The sequence below is a fragment of the Miniopterus schreibersii genome (assembly GCF_964146895.1).
Source record: "Miniopterus schreibersii genome assembly, chromosome: 17".
NCBI lineage: Eukaryota > Metazoa > Chordata > Mammalia > Chiroptera > Miniopteridae > Miniopterus > Miniopterus schreibersii.
Window position 1 is genome coordinate 28,040,217 of NC_138117.1, and position 23,972 is coordinate 28,064,188.

The 23,972-nt window shown below is 41.4% G+C and overlaps 1 protein-coding gene across 2 annotated transcripts; it reads right to left on the reverse strand.

The window, feature by feature from the left end:
* Positions 1-5,890: 5,890 nt before the first annotated feature.
* Positions 5,891-23,944, reverse strand: LOC308547067 (uncharacterized protein C8orf89). Of its 2 annotated transcripts, XR_013997438.1 has the most exons (7): positions 23,634-23,944; positions 16,267-16,430; positions 13,640-13,790; positions 11,527-11,626; positions 10,704-10,759; positions 7,819-7,854; positions 5,891-6,194 (listed from the first exon to the last, which is right to left on the reverse strand). XR_013997438.1 is itself a non-coding variant. In XM_081116765.1 (5 exons), exons 2-5 carry the CDS (start codon positions 16,427-16,429, stop codon positions 6,043-6,045), a joined length of 522 nt encoding a protein of 173 aa, XP_080972891.1. In that variant the 5' UTR covers position 16,430; positions 23,634-23,682; the 3' UTR covers positions 5,965-6,042. The 2 variants fall into 2 exon arrangements, 1 of the variants encoding a protein (XP_080972891.1); XM_081116765.1 differs by lacking the exons at positions 7,819-7,854; positions 11,527-11,626 and having other exon boundaries at positions 5,965-6,194; positions 23,634-23,682.
* Positions 23,945-23,972: the final 28 nt, after the last annotated feature.

A 23,972-nucleotide genomic window follows, 5' to 3' on the forward strand; every position in this document is an offset into this window, starting at 1 on the left:
GGGGAGATGGAGGGAGGAGACAGGCATTCCCAGGGGCCCAAGTCAAGCTGGCTCCATGGGAAACGGAACAAATGTCCGCCACCACCACTCGGGCTCCGTGTGTGCCCTTCATCAGATGCTGGTGACCGTTAGGTGATGGGTGTGACTCATATCCCTGCACCATCCCCATCCAGTCCAGCTCCCTCACTAGGGTCCCCACCCCCCACCCCCGTCCCCTCCCGATGTCTCACAGGTTCTTCAGGCTGCATGGCACACTCGAGCGGCCCTCTTCAAGGTCACTGGTCCAAATGCCGCTGGAAGAAGAGCTGGTCCTCCCTCTGACCCCTGTACTGGAGACCTCAGCGGGAGCCAAACAGCAGCAGCAGGACTTGGTGGGAGTGGAGTCAGGTCCAACGGCCTCTGAACTCTGGGGCGTTGGTGGATTTCTTGCTTTATTGGGCTTTCTATTACCCTCCCTCCCTCCTTTCCCCCCAGGCCCTCCAGTCCTTCCGTCTGGGACCATCTGGCCCATGCTTTGTTCAGCTTCACCCCTGCACTTTGGGTCCGAGCCTCACATCAGTGACCTACCTGAAACTCAGTTCCTCCCCAGGCTCTAGGTCAGCCTCAGTCTTGGGCAGTAGAAAAGCCTGGACCGCAGGGCAGAGCAGCACATAAGCCAAGTTCTAAACCCTGGGCGGTTTTGACTGGTGCCCTCCGCCGGCTCTCCCGTTTGCTTACCCTAAACCCACCCTCCGTTCCCCCTGCCCCAAGCCCAGGCGCCATGAGGACCAGCTTTCCGTGGAGGCCGGCCCATCGGGCCACTGCGGGGAGGTGGAGGGGTGGTAAAGAGGTCGGGGACTTGCCCACTCCTGTGGTGCTCCTTCTGGCGTCCCTCAAGACTACAGCTCCTGGCCTGCTGAGCTCAGGTGACACTTTTCCTTCTTAGGCCCAAGGGAGGTACCAGCCTCCCGCTAGCAGTAGTCCTGGGTCCCTCACCATCTCGTCTGCTTCCGTGACCTGCCCACGGATCCCTTCCCACGAACCGCTTCCTCGCAGGAGCCTTACCAGCGCTACATCCTTCCTGCACTCCTGGGGCTCGTTTCCATTCCCTCCCCGATCCTTTGGCTTCCCTGGGGAGAGGGGTGGTGGACACTGTGGGGTGCCACCCACACCTCCCTTGCTGGGCCACAGCACTCTTCCCCCAGCTCTGGGGTGCCCGTGGCTGAGGGCGCTCTCAGCTGAGTCCTTCCTCAGAAATCCCCCCAGGAGAGAGCACCTGGCCCAGGGTCACCGCCCTGCCCAGCTGCATGCAGCTCACGTCCAGTGAGTGACGGATCAGGGGGAGAGGGAGGAGCTGATGAAGGTGAAACCGTCAGGGTTTGACAACGCTGAGGGGCTCTTCCGCTGCTCTTTGGCTCCTCCGCCCATTCCTTCTGGGGCCTCTCTCCTGGAGCTGTTCCTGACAGCTTTACGGCCAGCAAACTCCCTGTGCTTGTCTCCATCTTAGCTTCTGTTCCCCAGGAATTTGTCCTGAGACAATGGGCTCCTCACTACCCACCAGGCAGTGGCCACTGGACTCCAGGCTGCTAGCCCTCGAAGACAGCGCCTGCCGGACTAGACCCAATTTCCTTCTCGCAGGTGCTGGCCAAAGTTTGGCCCTTACCCGCCAGGATCCTATCTGTTCCCACTCTGCAGAAATCCCACCGGTGATCCTGTGTCCCTCTTGTTGACGGGAAGGTCCAGTGTCTCTGGTCTGAACTGTCTCATCACCAACTCATCTCTAGCTCTGCATTCTTTTTCACAAAATAAGAAAGTGCTTCTCAGTTCACGCTACATGCCGGGCACAGTGCCAGGTACTAGGGACACAGAAATGGGTCAGTAGTTATGCCTTTGAAGGTTCAAGTCCCAGATATGCCTCTTCACTCTCTGTCTGACCTTGTTAAGGGGACTGAGGGGAAGGGGCTAGTATGGTTGTAAAAGGAAATACAGAGAGGGCAGATCGTCAAGGTCAAATGTTGGGTTCAGACAGGAGACTTTGCAGCAAGTTTTTACACGGTGGAATGACTGCATCAAGGGGAGAAATGTTGATGATTTGGGGGTACAGTTGCTGGAGTGAGAGGAGACAGAGATGTATCTGTGCACGAGTGAGGGGCTGCTCTCAGGGGCACAGGCAGTGAGTGCAAGAGCACGGGAACAAGCAGGTTCATAGAGCAATGAGTGGAAGTTCTCTCCTGATGGCTTCTACTTCTCAGGGACATAAGGAGGGAGGTTGGAAGCCAAGAGTGAGGTTGGGGAAAGGCACTTGTGAGCTGAAGAGGAAAGAGAAGATGTGTAACAGTCACCCAGGGGGTTGTCAGGCTGGGCCACTGGGATGATTCAACAGGAGATTAGATGAAAAGCGTTTCTGCACAATGCCCTGTGCACAGCGAACATGTAAAGAGTTTAGTTATTTCTGTCATCCAGAGAAGGCATCTGCTTTTTGGTGACTATATTTACCCAGGAGTCTAAATTACACATTGGAGGGTTGTTTGATGAGCTTAGGATTAGAGAAGAGGCAGTGAGTCAGGGAATTTCTTTGAAACTACCACTGACTAATGATTTATCCCTCACTGAGTTAACTATTCTTTGTGAGGAACTGTTTTCTCACCCTAGAATCAGGACTCAGTCTTGCCTCCTGAACATTTATCATAAGGCGCGGTTTCTCAGGACTGTGATTGATGTGGCTTACACAGGTGCACTTTCCAAATCACAGATGCTAAAAGATCGTTTCTGGCAAGACTGTCTTCAACCCCACACATAAATTTAACTGCCATGCCAGCTACAACATCAGAACCTGGCATTTCATCGCCATCTCTTAATCGTGGGTTTACCTTTCTTACTTGGGGTGATGTGAGCCTTCTGTGTACTGAACCCACGCTGGCTTTTTCTAAAAAGTTCATGAGGAACAAAAGGAGTGAATGCAATGTAAGGATGTGGAGCCTGTGGGTTTTAAAAAAAGATTTAATGAAAAACATAAGTTAAATTCAACCCAAGGCTAAAAAGGTGATTAATTATCGTCAGCATATCTCATTTATTAAAAAGAAATAAACATTCCTCTCCGTTCTCAAACTGACTTGAGTTGAACTGTTTCGCGGGGGAGATGGGGGCAGGGGGTCTTTCTATTCTGCTGGTATAAACGCTCCAAGATGTGTTGGCGTCGTAAGTCAGGAACTCAACTTAACATTATAGGATATTTTCCTCTGTGCAAGTACTATCTTCCCCCAAGTTTTAAGTAACTAAACCATGATGTATCAACTAAGTTCAAGTTTTTGCAAAATTATTATTCCATTAAGTTTATGTACATGGGCTTCTGTTAGTAGGAGAGAATTTGGTTCTATTTTCTAGCTCGAGAGCCAGTGTAAAACAAAGACCCCTTGTTTACTTCTTTTATAGGACAGGACTAATATCACCTACCTACTTTTTAGGGTGTTTGTAAGGTTTACAGATAATATTAAATGTTCAGAGTACACTGTAGGAGCTCCCTAGATGAAACCCATTTGATAGTCAAAGGTGTTTAGAAGTGCTCATCCAAAAAAGAGTTCATCAAATTTTTGTTTGAGAGGATCTCTTCTCCTATTTCCCATTTCTCAAATCATTGACCACACTTGGAATGAGTGACTAGAAGATAGAAGGGATACAGATAAAATCTAAATCACTCTCAACTGAAATTCAGATGTAAACACAAACATCTCCATGTAAGTTTGTGTAGCTTTCCCCCAAGGAAAGAATGCACTGGGATAATGCCTACAAGCACAAACACGTGAATAGTGTGCCCTATACATTAATATAAGGCATGCAAGGACATGAAATGTGTTCATTTTCCTCCACCTGTGATGCTTCCTTTTTTTCTTCTTCTATTGTTGACTTCTTTCTATTTCCTCCCATCCCTTATGAACCTGGGCTCTCTTCTCTCTCTACATTTTTAGCAGGAAAACTCAGCCTTTGCAATGCACATGTTTTTTCAAGTTCTAACTCTAGTCAAGCATCTTTTTCTGGAACTACACGCCTGCTTCCAACTACCTGTTTGGCATCTCTGTATGGATGTCCTGGTGGCACCTTATACTGAATACACTCAAAGTTGCATTCCTCCTGTTATTCCCAAAACTAGCATCTCCTCCTGAGAATCACGTCTACAATTAGAAATGAACTGGCTTTGGTTCGTCCTGTTTTGATACCCTAAGTCCAATCAGTTGATCTTAGGAGCTTTACCTTGCTGTCCTGTTTCTACTGAGAGATTCTTACCTCAATTTTTATAAACACCTCTTGACTGGCTTCCCTACCCCCAGTCTCCTCCCATTACAATCTAGCCCAGTAATTATACCTGGATGAATCCTAAATCACAAAAGCAATAATCTACTTTCATTCTCAAGATCTCCCATTGAGAAAGTGAGCAAATACAAACTCATGCTTGAATCTGAGGCTCTCCACCAGACATCATCCAGTATCTCAAGCTTATCGCCCTCTAGTCCTTTGACCTGGAGGTTGCAGAAATGCATGGCCCCTCAAAGGCAGCCCTAACTTGCACATGTAACTTTATAAAGCCCACATGAAGGCTTTATAAATTTTGAATTAGCTGCTTATTTTGAAGTAGTTGCTAACATTTATACATTGGAAGGTTTCACATAAAAACCTGGAGCCTGCCTTCTCATGAAAAGTTGGACTATCTGGTGACTTTGGGTCTACATTTCCAGGCAACACAAAGGCTAAGCTGGGCAGTGAGGGCCCCAGTTCACCTCAGCCTTCATCTCAGCCTTCATCTCATCGGCATCACGCAATGTGGCCCTTGGCTTGGTGCCTGCAGGCATGTGAATTATGTCACTTGCCCTCTGCTGCCCAGTATTCCACCCAGGTGCATCCCTCCCAGGGGCACAGTGTACCTCTGCTGTTATTCCATCTTTCTAGAAATGCCCTCTCCCTCCATCTTTCCTGCCTTTAAGGTCTACTTTGAACAATGCATCTTCCATGAAGCACTCCCGCTGGATGCTACCACCCTGTTCTTGAACCTCTGTGACGCCCTGTGGTTCTGTGGTGGCCTGTATCCCACTCTCACTGGATCATGGGCATTGGTGTCCTGGATTTCTCCCAGTTCCTCAAGGAGGTGGACTGACAAGCACTTCTCCCCCACCCCTCGGGCTTTCTAGGGGAGTGGTGTCCTCTTGATCTGGACCTTCCCTCTCCTCCCCACAGAGGAGTGAGTCTCCCTCTCCCAGCCCCCTTCAGGGACCCACCTGTCTACACAGTGGAGAAGCCTTGTTCTGCTTGGCTGTGAAGACCTGGCCTCGGCAGGTGAGCTGGAGCTGATGTCAGCACTCCCTGGCTGTGTGCATTGGCCCAATTCTGAAGTTCAGTGTCAGGAGGTACCACACATCTAAGCCAGGATTTCCCTTCCAGGTTTTATGAGCAAACAAAGCTAATATTTTCATCTTCATCTGCTTGAATACTTACCTCACAACTGTTTCACGCTCAAGCAGGGAAAAGGAGGGATTTTAATTGGGCGCTTTTCAACCCCAACAAGAAGAGGTCACTTTTTCTCGAATTTTCTGCAGCTCTTAGTGAATGTTATTGTACAGAGAGGCACTCAAAACACTTCACAAGTTGGATCAAAAAAACATAATCAATGTGCATAAAATTAATGCGATATAATTTTTTTAAATCCTCACCTGAGGACATGCTTAGAGAGAGGGAAAGAGAGAGAGAGAGAGAGAGAGAGAGAGAGAGATCAATCGGTTGCCTTCCATATATTCCCTGCACCGGATAACACTCAACCAACTGAGCCACTCCATCTGGGCTGCAATATAATTTTTCTTATGCTTATGTCTGCATAAACCACAACTTAAATGTCTCTTTGTAAAGTTAACAAACATGAATTATTCTGAATGTAACAAAATATTTATTTCCTATTTACATTTCCATTGTTACATATATCATTGCATATCATATCACATATCAAAAAGAAAGAAAAAGAAGGAAAGGGGAGAAGTATAAGCCTCAAAGGTGAGTGAAGAAAGCGTCAGGCCGTGTGAGTTACCAGCAGTCTCGCAGCTCTCGTCGCTTACCCTTTTTTGACTTCCTGGTGGTTTCCTGACGAATGGTGTCATACTCCAGTATGGCCATTTTGGAAAGTCTCTGTAAGTAGTGGGATGGTGCTCCAGCAAGAGGGTCGCTGAAGCCAGAATCTGTCAGGAGAAAAGACCAGCTGCTAAAATTCAAATAATCACACATTAACAATAATCTCTAAAATAAGGTGCAAGCAAGATGTCTGTTCCTCAAACAACCATCAAGCACTAGGAGTTCTTTGAAGTAGAAATGTTGCTACTTACTTTCTAAAGTGATTGTGATAAGTCATCTCAAAAAATATTTCACTAAAAACACCTGTAATGCTTGCATTTAACTATCTAAAACTAAATCTGTGCCTATAACATGGGATGGCTGTGGCATTTATTCTCTATAAATAATTATAAAAATGTATTCTCCATAAAAAATGTATCTCTATAAATAATTAGCTCATGTAATACTTTAGATGCTTATCAAGTCATTTTCTCCAAATAAAACTGTTTCTCATAAATACTAAGTGAAGTAACATAGTGAAATTATAAAGCAAAATGAGCCCTTTTCTAACTGAAAAGGCATTAATCAAGCCTCTATTATAGGTGGTAGCAATTGCAATAAGAGGTGAACACTTACTGAGTGATCTCTCTATGTCAAGTACTCTTTTCATCTATTTCATCTACACAACCATGAAGCAGGTAACTAGTACTATCTCGGATTACAAATTTTAAAAAGTTTCATGGAGGCTTAAATTCTTGCCCAACGGCAAAGACCTAGCAACTGTTAGGGGCAGGATTTGAACCCAGATCCATCAAATTCAAAGTTCCCATGTAATCACTACATATTGCCCTAAATATGTAAATATATATAAATATTTCTATTTAGAAACACACAAGTGTTTGGAAAAGACTATTATTTCACTTCAGTTTCAAGTAACAAAACAAGATGCCTTCAGATCTCCAAGGTGGTTGGGTATTTGGTTTGTTTTGGGTGTACTGCGTGTGTAGCATGACTGGGAAGGTCAGAGGGAGTGGAGGGCAAGATTATGATCCACATTCCTGTTCCCAGCACTGCCATGTGCTTGATCTTAGGAAGACCCTCTGGCTACAAATTAACTAGATTCTAGGTATTAAGCAATATTCGAAAAACTTCAAAGAACTTATCATACAGACCAATAAAATTAAGTTGAAGTTGTTAACAATAAGATAAATGTAAAAATTCTCAAATATTTAGAAATTTATATACACATTCTAAATTATGCATCAATCAAAAAAGAAATCATAATAAACATTTAAGTAGATGATAGAGAAGATACTACAAGACTTATGTGGTGAGGCAAAAGGGAAATTTAGGGTGTAAACCTCTCTGTGGTTTAGGGTATAATTTTCTAAAATTCCTATGTGAGAATAGAAGGCTGAAAATTAATGAGCTCATTATAAGATAGACATTAGGAAAGAATAAACCCAAAGGACATGGCAGGAAAAAGACAGTACAGAAAAGAGGAGAAATCAATGAAGTAGAAAACAAATTTACAATGAGAAAGATTTTTTTAAAAAGACAAGAGTTCTTCACTGAAAAGACTAAAAAAGGAAAGCCTCTGGTGAGAGTAATCACAGAAACAAGACAGAGGAACAAATAAGTAATATTAGAAGAAGAGGGACAGAAGTACAAAAAGAGCAAAGACTAAACATTAGGCCAATAAATTTGAAAATTTAGACAAAATACCAAAAAATTCTAGAAAATATAACTTACCCAAATCGACTGAAGAATTAGAACGCCTTAAGAGTCCTAAAATTAAAATGATTGAATCAATATTAAAAGACTCCTCCAAAGAAAACGAGTTTCCCAAATGATTTACCTGCAAGGCTCTGGTTCATCTTATAGTTTTGCAGAGAGATTTCATTTCCTGGCAGCAGCCACTTTAATCCGGTCAAGGCTGGGCTGTAGGCTGTTTTAAAGCTAGTCTCTTCTTGGGACGCCTTTGTAGTGTGTGGTCCTTGGGGAGTTTTCACTGAGAGCCTGGTAGTTCACTAAGGGCTCTCCTGGGTAGGCCTCAACCTCCCTCTTCTCCCCAGCAAATGCTAAGTTACTGAAACCTCTGCTCAGGTCTTTCACCTCCAAGAAGCTGTTTTCTGCTTGAGGTCCTGAAATATGACGGGCAGACATGCCCCTCAGGAACAGGCAAACACCTGGGGGAAAACTGCTCACAGAATTTGGGGCTCACTTCTCTGCAGTTATGTCTCCAGAATCTCAGCTTCTCAAGTCCTGTTGGAAATGAGAGCTCTTGACACCTTAAAGCAGTTGCTTTTTAATATTTTTATTATTTTTATAATAATAATAAATACATTGTATATTACTTTTATAGTATTTATTTAGTACAAAATCTATTTTATTGTATTTTTATAATTAGCTCTTATGCTAATTCTCAGCGATAAAGCCGTCTGATAGAAGCTATTCCATCAGAGCCAGAGGTGGAAGTTCTACCGGCCATTTCTTAAAAGATGTTAACTATTGAAATAGATGACAGTTGCCAAATGATCCCTTAAACACTCAAATCTGATCACAAGAAAATCACTCTTTTGTTAAAATTATTCAATGGCTCCTCACTTCAATCAGAGCTAGATACAGTGTCCCTTCCAGAGTCCTACAAGCTCAGCTGTCCACCTCTCTTACCTGACCTTCCTCACTCTCAGATTAGGAACACCTGACTCCTGATGTCTCCCAACAGGCCAGGTACCATCCCACCCTGGCATCTTTGCTGGCTCCAAAAGAATAACTGTTTCCTGGGACTTTAATTCCATCACCTCTTTCAAGTCTTGGCTCAAATATTACCTTCTCCATTACACCTGTTCTGGCCCCAGACTTCCTGATCTCCCTTCCCCTGTTCTATTATGTTTCCATTATATTTTCACCTTCTGATATACTAGGCAATGACTTCTTTATCATATTTAATGGTGGTCGGCTGTATTCTCTCACTAGAATGTAAGCTCCACAGGGCAGGGACCTTCGTCTTGTTGAGGGATGAAGAGGAAGCCCAAGAACAGAACTTGTTTATAGTATGTGGAAATTCAGAAAAAGGATCTTTCCAAGGAGAGGTTCATGACTATTTACCCTTATGAACGTCCAGAGACTGGACTTGCAAAACTCCTAAAAAGTCAATTCCGATTGCTACCAAAAATGTCAAGAAAGGTCTTAGCAATTTTAGTGTTTGTGGTTTCTTTGGAGGTGCTGTATTAACTCCATTAGTCCATAAGTGCAAAATCATAGAAGAGATGGAGATAACTCTGATTATCATAAAATAAGTAAGGTTTAAAAATTTTAAACTGGTAAAGAAATAATTGTTACACATAGATAAAAAAGGAAACAGCTGATAGTCTGAAGGACAAGTAGTAACTAACATATAATGCTAATAATGTTATACTTAACCCTGTGGTTCTCAGTTGGGAGTGGTTTTCCCACCCTATGGACCTTTGGTAACATCTGGAGACCTTTTTGATGAGCACACTTGTGGGGTGTAAGTGGCATCTAGTGAGTAAAGGCCAGGGATCTTTCATCGCACAGGACAGAGCCCCACAACAAAGAATTATCTGGTCGCAAATGTTAATACTGTCACTGTGGGAATACCCTGGCTTACATAACAATTGACAAAAGACAAGAAAGTGGAAAACTTTTGACTACATGAGTCAAGAATCTTTTCCATTAACTTTGGGTAAAATTACTTCAGGAAATGAGTAAGAATTTATTGGAGAATTTAAACGCTAGACATATGCATGTCGCATGCCATATATGGCTCCCTTGGTATAAGGCCCCAGGAATTGGTAACACATGAAAGTTAGGGATGAGACAGTAAGTCTAGATACCAGAGCTGCCAAGAAATTCTCCATAATCTTTCGGACATCATTAAAAGGGTAATTACCTGGCTCAACTGATTTTCCAGTGTCTATTTTTGAAAAACAAATTCTGATCAAACATGAGTAATGTGGAGGTGAGAATGCCAGATTTTATAGCTTCAAAGAACAAACTCATACTCCAAATAGGTGAAAATACAGCTGGGTGCTATAAACCCTCTTAGTCACCAAAGACTCAGGAATAAATAAATTTTAAGAGTAGTTTTTTTGACCCTAAACTGTTGGCAAACAGATAAGTTTCTGTAGTTGGATATTGTAGATACACAGGATTCAGGAAAAAAATTAATTAGAAGATAAGACCAGAAAGGCAAGTTAGGGGAAGATGGTAAAGGTTCAATGCCAAGCTAAGGACTTCATACTTTAGTCTGTGGGAAATGGGGAAGCATTGTTTTTGAAGGAGGGAGTAATGCAATTAGAGGCCATGAGTTTAGGCTTTTGTTGCAGTGTTGAAGGATTTCAAAGGTCAGAAATTCCAAGCCAGACTAGTTTGCAGGCAAATTGCAACGGCCCACACGGGGATGAGGAGGGCCTATCCCAGGGTCCTGAGATAATAAAGGTATATTATATATTGAACACAACACTCACTACATTTATAAAATAAAGCTTCAAAGAAGCATTAAAAAAACAAAAACAATTAAATCAGTGGGAAAAAAGGAAGTTTAAAAAAAAAGATAAGTGTTCAGCAGCTCAGTAAGACATGTGGTAGAAGAAAAAGATGAACCAACTTACCTTTTGCTCTCTCCGGAAGTGGTGCCACAGCACAGGGCTCCTTAGTCTTCTTTATCCTGAAATTATAGAAATCATAAAATCACTTCTCTATAAATCCAGGGTACATTAACTTTTCAAAATGCAGTAAGAGACAAGAAGCATGCTTTCAGTGAAACTCACTTGTTGAAGGACATCACATGGAAATTAAGTAAACATTAAAGAAATAAAACTCCTTCCATCATAACTAATCTAATCAGAAGCAGATATGAACCATCTTAGTATCTTGGCTTTTGCTAATAAATTTTACCAGTGGATGAGTGCTGTGTCTAACTTTTCCCATCTTTCTCTCAATTTATTTTTATCTTAACTCTTGCTAATCATCATTCAGGGGATGCTACGAGGAAGGGAATCAAGATGAGATTACCAAGCTAGCTGGCTATTCCAGCTAAACAACTCACTTATTTGTGCACTGTTTACCGGTTCATTACCACAATCTGAATTCTGACATAATGAACTTTCGTTCCTTCTGGAATAGACCTAGATACTAAGTAGTTGTTAGAGAAAACATCATGTTGAATCTGCTGTGGGTGACATGGTCCCTAAGGATTCCAAATTTCTTGTACCTACATTAAGCATTAGAAGTCAGCCACAACTTGTAAATACTCTTCACCTCTAGGGTTCCTATTATTAGTTATATTACCAGAGTCAGTGAAATTTTTTTATTAGCATTAAAGAAATTTGAAAAAACATTAGATTTTTATCAGCATTTTAAAATCAAATATTTACATATAGAGTGGGGGAAAGAGGGTAAAGGTTTATACACAAAACAAACAAAAACAAGTACTTCCCTGCTTTGCCAGGACTGTTCCTTCACAGGGCGCTGGGCAATATGCAGAGGAGAATAAAACACTTGTAGGCAACTCGACATGTCCTCCCCAGAGTGGCTAAAATAGAGACACTCGTTTCAAAGACAGGCACAGATCTAACATTTATGCTTGCCACGCACCTCCTGAACACTGTGGCACCCAGCCCCTTCTTCCACTTCGTATGTGAAAAACACTTGTCATAAGACAATTGTCATATATTCAAATTATCCTTCACTGACTTAAGGAAATTCATACTCAAGTCAATGTGAAATGTTGATGAATCATCTCACAAATGGCTAAAATTTAAATGAAAACAAAAATAAACTGAAATAGAGTGAAAACAGTAGGAAGCGACATAAAGACCGAAAATTTAGAGGCAGGACAGGCTGATTCAGGGGGTGCTTTCTGGTTGCCCAGTTTCTTTAAGGTGATCATAGGCACTGACAGAAAGGTAAAAAGACTGTTCTAGACTGAGACAAGTCCGTTGCTGCAGGCAGCCCTCCACACTCTTACTCCCCTCCCCATCAAGGGCTGTGACCCCTGGGGACATGACAGGAGCGAGCTGAGTATACAGGCATCTTGGTGATGGGAATCCACTGTCCCTGAGTAGGTTTTATACTCAGGTTTCCAATGGGCCCTCTTCTTTCTACAATCTAGCCACCCTGTCTCCTTAACTCTTACCATCTACTCTACTGGCAACTCTCTTCTGCCACCTCTGATTCTGCCTTGTTTCACTGTATCTCACTTCAGAAAGAGCAATTTGGTTTATATATTTTTAGAGCTTGGCAATCTGTCCTCAGATAATATTTAAAATGAGGGGAAAGACTTTATGTGTGCTATTGTTCATTGTGGTGTTATTTACAAAAGTGAAAAAGGCAAGGTAACCTAAAAGTGTGACGACAGGAACTTTTAACTAAACTATGTTATTAAACACAGTTAAACTATGGAACCATCAATGAAATATGATGTGGACAGTAACTAAAGATTATGTAGTGAGATAAATATATATATATATATGTTAAAAAGGCAGAATAAAACACTGTAAGTACCCTAAAATCACAATTAAAATAAAAATACATGAAAATGAAGACGACCAGGTGAGAACACCCAACAATATAAATGGATATGCTAGGATGGATAAATTTTCTTTTTTCCCCCCAAATTTTCTGCAAAGCTCTTATTTATTTTCACAATTTACATATAAACTTATCACAACTTTTCATTTTAGTATAATCTAGTTTTCTATTTATATTACCAGGATTTATTTCAAGAGTAATTAGAGAGAGCAATAATACTAGTGGAAAACTCAAGAAATAGACTCTGAGATTCTGATATTTGCACACTATGTACAACTGGATGACTTTAAAGCTTATTACATGAAACTATAAATATACATGAAAATATAAATTCCCCCGTTAAGGGAGCTGCAAATCAGACTGCTATCATTGCTACGTCTTTTTTTTTAGGTTGGCCATTCAGTAAATACCTGATGAATAAATAAATAAACCAAAGCAGAAACCAATAAATAAACCAAATAGAACAGAAGACTGTCTTACTAATATATATACATATATCCCTTTGAAGAAAGGGGCTTTCCTTTAACAGTATGTCTGCCTGATTTACAGTTGGAAAGGTATTTATAATAATGTTTTTAAATGCCAGGATTCTGGCTGACAAACTTATTTCTGATAGTCAAGGAAGGGTCTTCATTAGGCTCATTCAGAATCGCCCCTCATAGCACTTCAAACAAAAAGTGAAATGCAAGGGTAACGAAACCTGCTAATATCGCAGAGTTCATTTATTTTTATTGCTAAGAATTCCAATATTCTCATGAGCAATCTACACTATGGCAATAAAGATTTTTAAAAGAAAGTCCTTATATCCTTTCTGGCAAAGTCACTTAACTGAGGAAAGCGCCTACTTGTCAAATTGAATAAAATCACTGACTCTGATTTACAAAATCAAATCCTTTATGGAAAAAAATTAGTAAGGAAGAAAAAATTAGATTCACTGGCCAGAAAGACCCCTCCAAGCAGAAGTACTACTACAACTAAATATTCAACAGAAGAGAACCCAATAGACAGGATTTACCTGACTGGAGGCATCTGGGTGTCAGCTCCCCGCCCTCTGCTAGGAACTGGTGGGGATGAACTCACACTTTTTTGGCAACTTTGCAATCCTGGTAAATATGGCATTTTGACATGTCCTTTGGGCTCTTCTAGACCAAATGCTCTGGTGTATTCTAATCAAAAATAGTATCAGAACCATCTTCATTATTTCTCAATTAAATGTATATAACTTCTTTTCCTACATACTATAATGCAAAATAAAATGTACCAAATCAGTCATTAAGTAAAGAAAATTAAGCTACTGTACTTTACCTAGAATCTTTCCCAAGAGAATCCCCTGAATTCCTAGTCTGGGGACTGTAAGGAAGAGTGGTTAGGAGCTGCCTGTGAGACAGCTTCACAGATCCCCACCGTCTTCACTGTCCTCTGCCTTTGTGATTTTATGTAACTAAAATTCTCAGAATATTAGATACATTCACACTGGAAAGAGTTGAAAAGCACTTTCAAGAGTCTTATGTTGCCCTGGCCAGTGTGGCTCAGTTGGTTGGGCACCGTCTCCGTGTACCAAACGGTTGCCCATCAGGGCACATGCCAGGGTTGCAGGCTTGATCCCCAGTAGGGAGCGTGCAATAGGCAGCCAATTGATGTTCTTCTCTCACACAGATATTTCTCTCTCCCTCCCTTTTCCTCTAAAAATAAATTTTAAAAAATATTTTTTTAAAAAGTCTTTTTATGTGCTACTTTAAATCTTTTCACCTTCCTGCTTTTATGTAAAAAAATCAAGATGTATAAATACATGATCACCTGAGCAAGCGATGAGAGACGAAAGAATTCTATTTCAGGCATTGATTTTAATGATCTCTCTGCAAAATTCCACACCAAATCTATAAACAACAGCATTAAAGCACCAAGATTTCTTCTTCTACTGACCTCACAGATCATTAGACAATGAGGTTATCCAATTATTTTTAAATTTTTTCAAAACAAAAGCCATAAAAGGAAAAAACAGATTAAGAGATTAAAGATTTGAGTGATCACTAAACTAAACATAGAGAATTGTTTTTAAAGCTTTCTCTACTGAGCAAGTCTAGCCCAGCAATAAAAAAGGTATTTAATGTGGCTGGAATTATATTAAATATTCAAAATGCTCTTTTGCAAAAAAAAATAAAATAAAATGCTATTTTGGAAAAAAAAAAGTTTCTCTTGACCAAAAAAAATATTCTTTTTTCAACAATTAAATTTGGGGGTAGGGGGACAAATAAACTGGTGTCTCTTGAGTGCCTTTAATGGGAATCAAGTGGAAAAGTTGAAAAACTGTAGCAATATCTTCAAAACCAGAAGAAATTTTAATTTTGTTATTTTCAAGAATTATATCTCCATCAATAAAGGTAATGGCAGAACTCAGGATAAATAAAAAATACAATTATAATTTGAAATTAAGAGGGAAAGCTATGAATACACTCATTTACATGTCAAAAGTTCTCAAATTAGTCCTTACTGAGCAACTGTAAGATATAAGATACTTTCTACAGTAAAGGAAGGGAGACACAATTTTGGTTAGAATTATTAATACAAAAGGTGTTATAAAAGATTTGGGTTTCTTAAAATATAAAAACCAGCCCAAGTGCCTATCAGTAGATGAGTGGATAAAAAGCTATGTGACATTTACACCATGGAATACTATGCAGCTGTAAAGAAGAAGGATCTCATCGTACCCTTTGGGACAGTATGGAGGGACCTGGAGAGTATTATGCTAAGTGAAATAAGCCAGGCAGAGAAAGACAAACATCACATGATCTCACTTATATGTGGAATCTAAGGAACAAAATAAACTGACAAACAACACAGGACCATGGACATGGAAGCATGAAACAGATTGACAGATCTGAGAGCGAAGGCAGGAAGGAAGGAGGGCAGGAAGAGATTGACCAAAGAACTTATAAGCAAAATGCACAGCCCATGGACACAGGTGAAGACCTGGGGAGGAGTGGGAGATCAGGCGAGCGGGGTAAAGGGGAGAAAATGGGGACATCTGTAATACTCTCAACAATAAAATAAGCTTTAAAGAAATTTTAAAAATTTTTATTAAAAAATACAAAATTTTTTAAAAAACACCAAGTTGAGGTATTTAAAAATGAACACTTCATGAAAAATAGTATGATTCAACAGAGCACAAACTGCACTGATATCAAGGGAAGTAGTTCTTTATGTTTGTTTCCACCACAAGTTACAGAATTTTGTTTGTTTGTTTGTTTGTTTTAAATGTATCTTTATTGATTTCAGAGAAAGGAAAGGAGAGAGAGAGAGAAACATCAATGATGAGAGAGTCACTGATCGGCTGCCTCCTGCACTCCCCCAACTGGGGATCGAGCCCGCAACCCAGGCATGTGCCCTGACCAGGAATCGAACCCCGATCGCCTGGATCCTAGGTCGATGCTCAACCGCTGAGCCACGCCCAGCCAGGCCAGAATTATGTTAAGTAATTTTAATTTGCTTCCATTTTTCTTTTCCACAAGCTTAAGACAGTATTTTTACTTAAATGTTACAAAAATTATAAAATGTCTCTTATTGCTTTAAAAATATATATGTATATTCAAATTCACTATTTCTGTATTTTCTTAAGTAAAATAAGAGTAAATCTGAAGTTACCGTTTCTCAACTTCTGTGTTTCTATGACTGCCTTCCTCCAGCTACTCTCAAAAAGAAAATAACTGTCAAGGGAATTTCTGGTGCCATTAGAAGCCTCAAATCTGATTTCAGGAGGTAGCGCCGGCATTTTTTCTTCTCTCAACAATGCTGATGAAACTGACATGCTGATCCAGAATCGGGACACAAAATACAAAGAAAAAAGGTATTTCAGAGACAAATTTTTTTCTCATTTGTTTTCTATCATACAGAAATTTTCCATAATAAAAAGTTAGGAGGGGAAAGCTCGCAGCTGCAAGAATGTACTACGTAAGGAATGTGCTGAAATACTTTTAAAAACCAAATGTTTTGACCTGATGTTTCCTGAAAACACAGTCACCACCTAATTCTGGTGGAAAAAGAAAAATTAAGGATACTTTATAGGACCAAAAAAGAGATTGTTTTAAAAAACCACACATACATACAGAAAGAGGTAATAAAAAGAACCAAGTACCAGGCCACAAAAACTCACTCAGAACAAATGCTTTCTCAGTTTAACAGTAAAGAGACACAGGACTGAGATTAACCAATTACTTAAAACAAAGAGCTGTAAAATAATTACTATAGTTTCAAAGGCACCCCAAAATATGGGCACATTTAAACATTTTTGTATTAAAAATATTCCAAATATTTTTAAATCAGTATCTTTTTTCATCTAGTTTAGAACTAGTAGAAAATATTAATTAAATGTTCTCTATTCATTATTTATCCATCCATTCATTTATTCATTTAACAAAAGTGTGTTGAATTACAAACATATGTCACACAATAAGGAAGAATGAACCAAACCAGATGGGGTCCCTGTTCTCTTGAAACGTGAGAGAGACAGACATTAAGTAAACAAGTAAATGAACAAGTGTATTTCAGATAAAATACAAGGAAAGTAAAGTCAATTCTCATTATTCATAATAGGTACGTTCTATAAAGTCAACGTTAACTCTGAATTCGTGAATGCCTAACTTTCGCTCCCCCAAACTCTAATCGAGGGGTCAGCAAACTATGGTCCCTGGAACAAATCCAAGCCTGCCACTTGTTTTAGTAAGCAGATTTGCACTGGAACACAGAAGCAAACGCCCATTTGCTTACATATTTTCTATAGCTTCCTTTGGCCACAGAGCAGAGTTGAGTAGTTGCAATTGAGAGGATGGCCCACAAAGCCCGAGATGTTCACTATATTTTACTGAAGTTTGCCAGCCCCTGATCTATTTGTTAAACAGGAACCTATTGAGTACTTACTAGGTGTTACTCTAGGTGCAATTTCCCAAATTTAAAATACCATACATATCTAATAGAAATTCTACTTCTTTTCCCAACGGGTCGTATCTTGAGGTTCATGCACCCTATTTGGAGACCATACTCATAAATAATGGAAGCTAAGGAAGGATCAGACCTAAGATTTTAAAACATTGTTTTAACTTCAGCAGTATTGAAAGGCAGATGGAACAAGGATGCCAATTAGGAGACTCTTGGAATCCACTAGGTGAATGGCAGTGAGACCTAAACCCGGAACAAAGCAGACTGAGAGCCAAGCTGGGTAGAAGTCAATGAAGTAGCATCTAGACGACCTGGGGGCTGGTGCCATTCACAATGTTAGGAAGGAAAATGAGGAACCGGAAGAGGCTCTCACTGAACAAAGATGAGAGTATAAACATCAATAAGAATATTAACTGCAATGAATTGAAAGGTAATAACTATGCATAATACATAAATGTATTGTGATACTCTTAAAAAAACACCTCCCTGATCATCTTTGGAGTATACTAAAGAATCAACTTGATTTGAAGCCTACTACATATGAGAATCAAATATTTATCCAAATAAATGACAGGGAAGTTTTTTGTGTCGACTTGGTTAGGCTCTTTAATTAGACACTAATCTAGGTGTTGCTGTGAAGGTGTTTTGTAGATGTAGTGAACATCTAGTGAGCTGACTTTAAGGAGGTTACCCTCAAAAATCTGGGTGGGCCATATATCTAATCTGTTGAAAGGCCTTAAGAACAAAACTAAGTTTTCCCTGAGGAAGAAAATTCTACCTCAAAACTCTAGCACCAATTCCTGCTGAAAGTTTCCAGCCTGCTGGCCTGCCCTTCAAATTTTGGATTTACCAGCCAACCCCCACAACTGCATAAGCCAAATCCTTGAAATAAAAAAATACATATACTGGTTCTGTTTCTCTGGAAAGCCCTGACTAATACAGCAATGATCATCAATGGCAGCTCAGATCAATGACAGGATGTACTTCCTGATAGAACAATGCCTGCTAAGTATCCTTGCAAAAAAAAAAAGTCAAACCTGACTTTGATCAAGCCTTTAGATCTAACTACCAATTTAGAGGACATACAGGGGACAAAGGAATATATTACATGACATCAAAGGGAAGTGATCAGCAAAATCAGAATGTGCTCTCCTGTTCTTTTTCATACTGCCCCTGTTCTTGCCTCACGGTTTCCACATTTTCATCTCCTTGAATATTGTAAATTTAATTTTTTCCATCATGTTCTATTACTTTTTAGTTTTGGGATACAAATCTCCCATCTGCTAACTCTGCCAAGTCTCCTTCCTTGTGGTTCATTTCCTTATATAGTTTGTAATCTTTGACCGTGAGCTCATCTTTAGAGAGATTGCTATCTGCAGGAGTCCAGTGTTCCCTGAGCTACAGAAACTTTGCTATACAGAGAGGTTTTCCATTTGTCTCTGCCTAGACCTGGGTTTCAGAGGTGCCAGACCAGTTAATATGTCAATTTCTTGGATTGTGGTTCCTTAACCATGAAGTAATCTGAATCCAGACCTCATACTTGAGCTCTGCAGGGTATGAAGCTCTAATGGCTAGTAACTGGCTCTTTTCCTAGTTCAAGTGGATGGCAAGCTTCCTTGCAGCCTCCTCAGACCAATGGAGGGTATTTTTCTGGTTATCATCTCAGTGTCAAGGTTCTTGTGGCAGGTTGTATTTTTCAAAGAAGAATGCACTAATACATATCCATTCCCATATGTTCTTCCTTCAATGTAATGTCTGTTGATGTTCCTCCTCCAGGAGGTGAAGTCTGTGTTTCCTTCCTCAATCAATTCAATGCAGTAGAAGTGCCTGTGTGGTTTCCAAGGCGAGGTCATAAAACTTGATACAACCTCCTCTGGCTCTCTCTCTTGGGATGCTCACCTTTGAAACCCAGCCACCATTGTGAGGAAGCCAGGTGGCAAGAAGAGGCGATACATAAAGGTTCCAGCTGACAGCCCCAGCTAAGGTCTCAGTCCACAGCCAGCACCAAACACGACATGGGAGTGAACAAGCCTGCAGGTGACTCCAGCCCCAAGCCTTCAAATCTTCCATTGGAGGCCCCAGACGTGGTGAGGCAGAACCAAGCTGTCCCTGCTGTGCACTGTCCAAATTCCTGACCCACAGAATCCATGAGCACAATCCACAGTTGTTTTCCACCACTACATTTTGGGGAAATTTGTGATGCAGTCATAGTAACGGGAACAGTACTCCTTTGTGACTTCCAGCTTTCAGCAGATGCTCACCAGTGGCTTCCTATGTGAACACTCCTTCATCTCTGGCACCTGGGCATTTCCTTCTCTTGGTTCCTAGCTCAGCCACATATCCATAAATTACCTTATTATATTTCACCACACATTGGAAATATAATGAAGCAGAATGGGGTCTCTTTCGTGTCCGCTCACTCTGCCCAGAAGTTCCCAGAATAACTTTTCAAATGAAGACACAAAGAACTGAAGAACTTAATTTCTCTTACGTAAAGAAAGATACTTAGAAATCAAAATAAAAATGAACCCTATAGAGAGTGTATTTATTACAGAACAGATAACTTGTTACAGAAAAAAATACAAATGGTCAACTAAGTTCATCCTCACTAGTACTCCAATAAATATAATGAGCTATGACTTTCATCAAACAAATGGCAAGAATTTTTTCCTTAATACTCGGTGTAAGATAGGGTTCAAGGAACTAGGCACTCTTATAGGTTTCAGTATGTGCATTTTTATAACATTTCCAGAGAGTAATCTAGCAATATATATGTCCTTAAAATTTTATATATGTTTGACCCAGCAATTCCACTTCCAGGAATTTATCCTAAAGGCATAATCACTGATACATACAAATATTTATCTTCAAGAATGTCAAATCTGCCCTGGTTCATGTGGCTCAGTGTTTAGAGCGGTTTGTGCTTTCTTCTTTGAGCAATGGAGGGCACCGAAGGGCTTGCACAGAGGTGTGGCAGAGGCTGAAGACAGGTTAATACAATAATCCAGGGTGCTTACATTAGAGAAGCAGCAGGGAGAAGGCTTGATTAACAATTGATTGGATTTAGGAGGTTTAGCAAAGAAAAAGGAGTCAAAGATGATGGAGGCTATGAACTAGGTTGACTAAGAGAATTATGGAACCATGAATTAAGTTCAGAGAGAAAGTGCTGGCCTGGGGTTGGTGGACAACAACGGATCAGTTTCGGATATCATGAGTCCAAAACCTCCAGGTGGAGATATAACCTGGATCTAAGCAGTAGGAGTTGAAGACTATAGGTTTGGTTGGGAGGTGAAAATTTTAAGATTTATCTGTTTACTTGTGAGACCTGAGGCCAGAGACTGGATTAAAGTTGTATATGCAAGGCAGGAAGAAAAAGAAAAGACAGAGAAGTGACTAGACAGGCAGAGGATCTAGAGGAACCAGAATCGAAGGAAGCATTGGATCACATCCAATTCGACAGAAGAGAAAAGAACTACCGGGAACACTGTAATACCACATACACGTTCCCATTTAACCCTCTAACAACCCCATGAAACAATTCCCAGTTACTGACCAGGAATGCAGGCCCGACAAAGAACACAAGCATTGGAGTAAAATAAACTTGGATTCTCATCTTCACTCTGCCCTTTGAGAGCTGCATAAACAGAGGGCCATGAAGAAAACAACAGTGCCTGTGATTCTTATCACAGGTTAGTGAGGATTAATTTAAAAACACATGTAAAGAACTAAAAAGCTTCTGCACAGCAAAAGAAATCATCCTCAAAACACAAAGGAACCCTACGGCATGGGAGAACATATGTGCCAAGGATGCATCTGATAAGGGGCTAATTTCCAAAGTGTACAAAGTGTACAACTCAACAAGAAGAAGACAAACAATCCAACTAAAGGGCCTGAAAAGACACTTCTCCAAAGAGGACATACAGATGGCCAAGAGGCATATGAAAAAATGTTTAACGATGCTAGTCATCAGAGAGAGGCAAATTAAAACCACGATGAGGTATCACTTCACACCTGTCAGAATGGCTGCCATCAACAAATGACACGTGCTGGCGAGGGTGTGGACAAAGGGGAACCCTGGTGCACTGCTGGTGGGAATGCAGACCGGTGCAGCCACTGTGGAAAACAGTATGGAGGTTCCTCAAAAAATTAAAAATGGAGCTGTCTTTTGACCCAGTGATTCCACTCCTAGGAATATAGCCTAAGAAACCCAAAACACCAATCAGAAAGAATATGTGCACCCCTATGTTCATAGCAGTGCAATTTATAATAGCTAAGATCTAGGAACAGCCCAAGTGCCCATCAGTAGATGAGTGGGTAAAAAAGCTGTGGCACATTTACACCATGGAATACTATGCAGCTGTAAAGAAGGATCTCGTTCCCTTTGGGACAGTATGGATGAACCTGGAGAATATTATGTTAAGTGAAATAAGCCAGGCAGAGAAAGACAAGTATCACATGATCTCACTTATATGTAGAATCTAAAGAATATAATAAACAGATGAACAAAATAGATTCAGTGACATAGAAGCATGGATCAGACTGATGGATCTCAGAGGGAAGATGGGGTGGGCAGGAGGGTGGGGAGAGATTACCCAAAGAATTTATATGCATATATGCATAACCTATGGACTCACACAACAGTGTGGAGAAGGCCTGGGGCAGGGAGAGGGTGAGGGTTGGAAGGGGTCAATGGGGGGAAAAAGGACATCAGTAATATTTTGAATAAAAAAAAAAGCATGTAAAGTGTTCAGTGCAGTGCTGTACATGTAATAAATACTCAGCAAGTGGAAGCAATTGTTTAAATAATGATAAACACAAGTTTTTCTAGACACCACCTGTTGATGGAAATGTCAACCAGTAAAGACTTTTTAGAAGACAAGATTCCACCAAAAATTTTTAATGTACATACACCTGACCCAGAGATTCTGCTTCAAGGAATTCATTTTGTACAACTATTCCCACGTGTAAGAATGTTCATTGTTGCATTGTTTGTAATAAGGAAAAGTTGGAACCAATCTTAATGTAAGATGGTTACATAAATTGTGAAAAATCTATACCATATGATCATACATCTATGTGATACCTCTACGAAATATTCAATGCAGACCTAAGTAAACTGATACGATAGGTATTTGCCAATTCTTCTCAAATGAAAAAGGCAATTTCTCAAAAATATCCACACATGATTCCAATGATGATCAAAAAACAAATAAAAATTAAAAAAAGAATGGAAGGATAAACACTAAGTTAACTCAGAAGTGTTAGAAAGTAAAGAGTGGAAAGCAGAGAGCGCTTTCGCCTCAAACTCTCTGTACTCCAGTGCTGTTTGAACGAGAAGTACTGATGTATTATAATGCAATTCCAAAACTGTAAGGACTAAAAACAGGAAATGTCTTAAGCATTTTTGAAGGAACGCCATTGTAACGGGAGATTTAACTCACCATTAGCAATGTGGGTAAAAGTCAGTAAGATGAAGAGCGGGGATTCCAGTGCTTCAGAGGACAATACCCAGAAAATGGGTGCAAAATTGAGTTTGTCTAGAGAGAGGCTCCACAGTTTTCATGTCTATGACCCCAAAGAGGTTGTAGGGAAAACAACTGATACAGAACAGATGACATGCATCACACAAATCTTTTCTAGTATTTTTTAACCCCTCGGGAAAACAGTAATAAGCTCAAATTATAGGTAAATCAGAAATGGTACAAAGCAAAATCGGCAGTGAAAACAGGGCCAGAGCTAGCTAATGAACATGGTCGGTGTCCTAAGGCTGCTCCATCCACATGGCTGGGCGCAAGTGCTGGGGTGGGAGACAGTAAGCACGCCCGCCCCTCTCCAGGGAGCCCTGCGCCGAGGGTCTGTCCGCTGGGGGCGGCCGAGAGCGCGGGCCAGCACCAGAAAGGGGGAGGGGGGAGGGGAGCTCATCTGGCGGGGGTCCTCCCCCGGCCCCTCCCGGCCTCCCCGCCAGGTTCCCGGGGAGAGAACACTCGCAGTGACCCACGAGCCTCGCCAGGCTGCTTTTCCCTTCCTGGGAGGGGGCCGGGCAAGGTCCCCGGGCCCTCCGGACAGCCCGCACTCACTGTCCCCGCAGCTCCGCCGTGGAAGGAAGGGGCTTCCTCGTGTGCCCGGCCCAGGACGGTGGCACCCAGGTCTGAGCCTCGGGCAGCGGGGTCAGAGAGGGCAGCGGGGGCAGCGGGCAGCGCGGGAACCGGCGGCGGCGGGGCCCCGAGCCGAGCCCCCGGCCCAGGCTGGCTGCGGGACGGGGCGGGCCAGGCGGCCGCGCGCGCGCTGGGGCGCCACGCTCGGGGCGAACATGCTGGGCGGCCGGCAGCCCTGCGATGCTCGGGAGCGCGGAGCGCCCGGCGCAGCCCGCAGCGGCTCCCGCAGCCGCAGCCCTGCCGGGCGGACGCGCGCCGGTT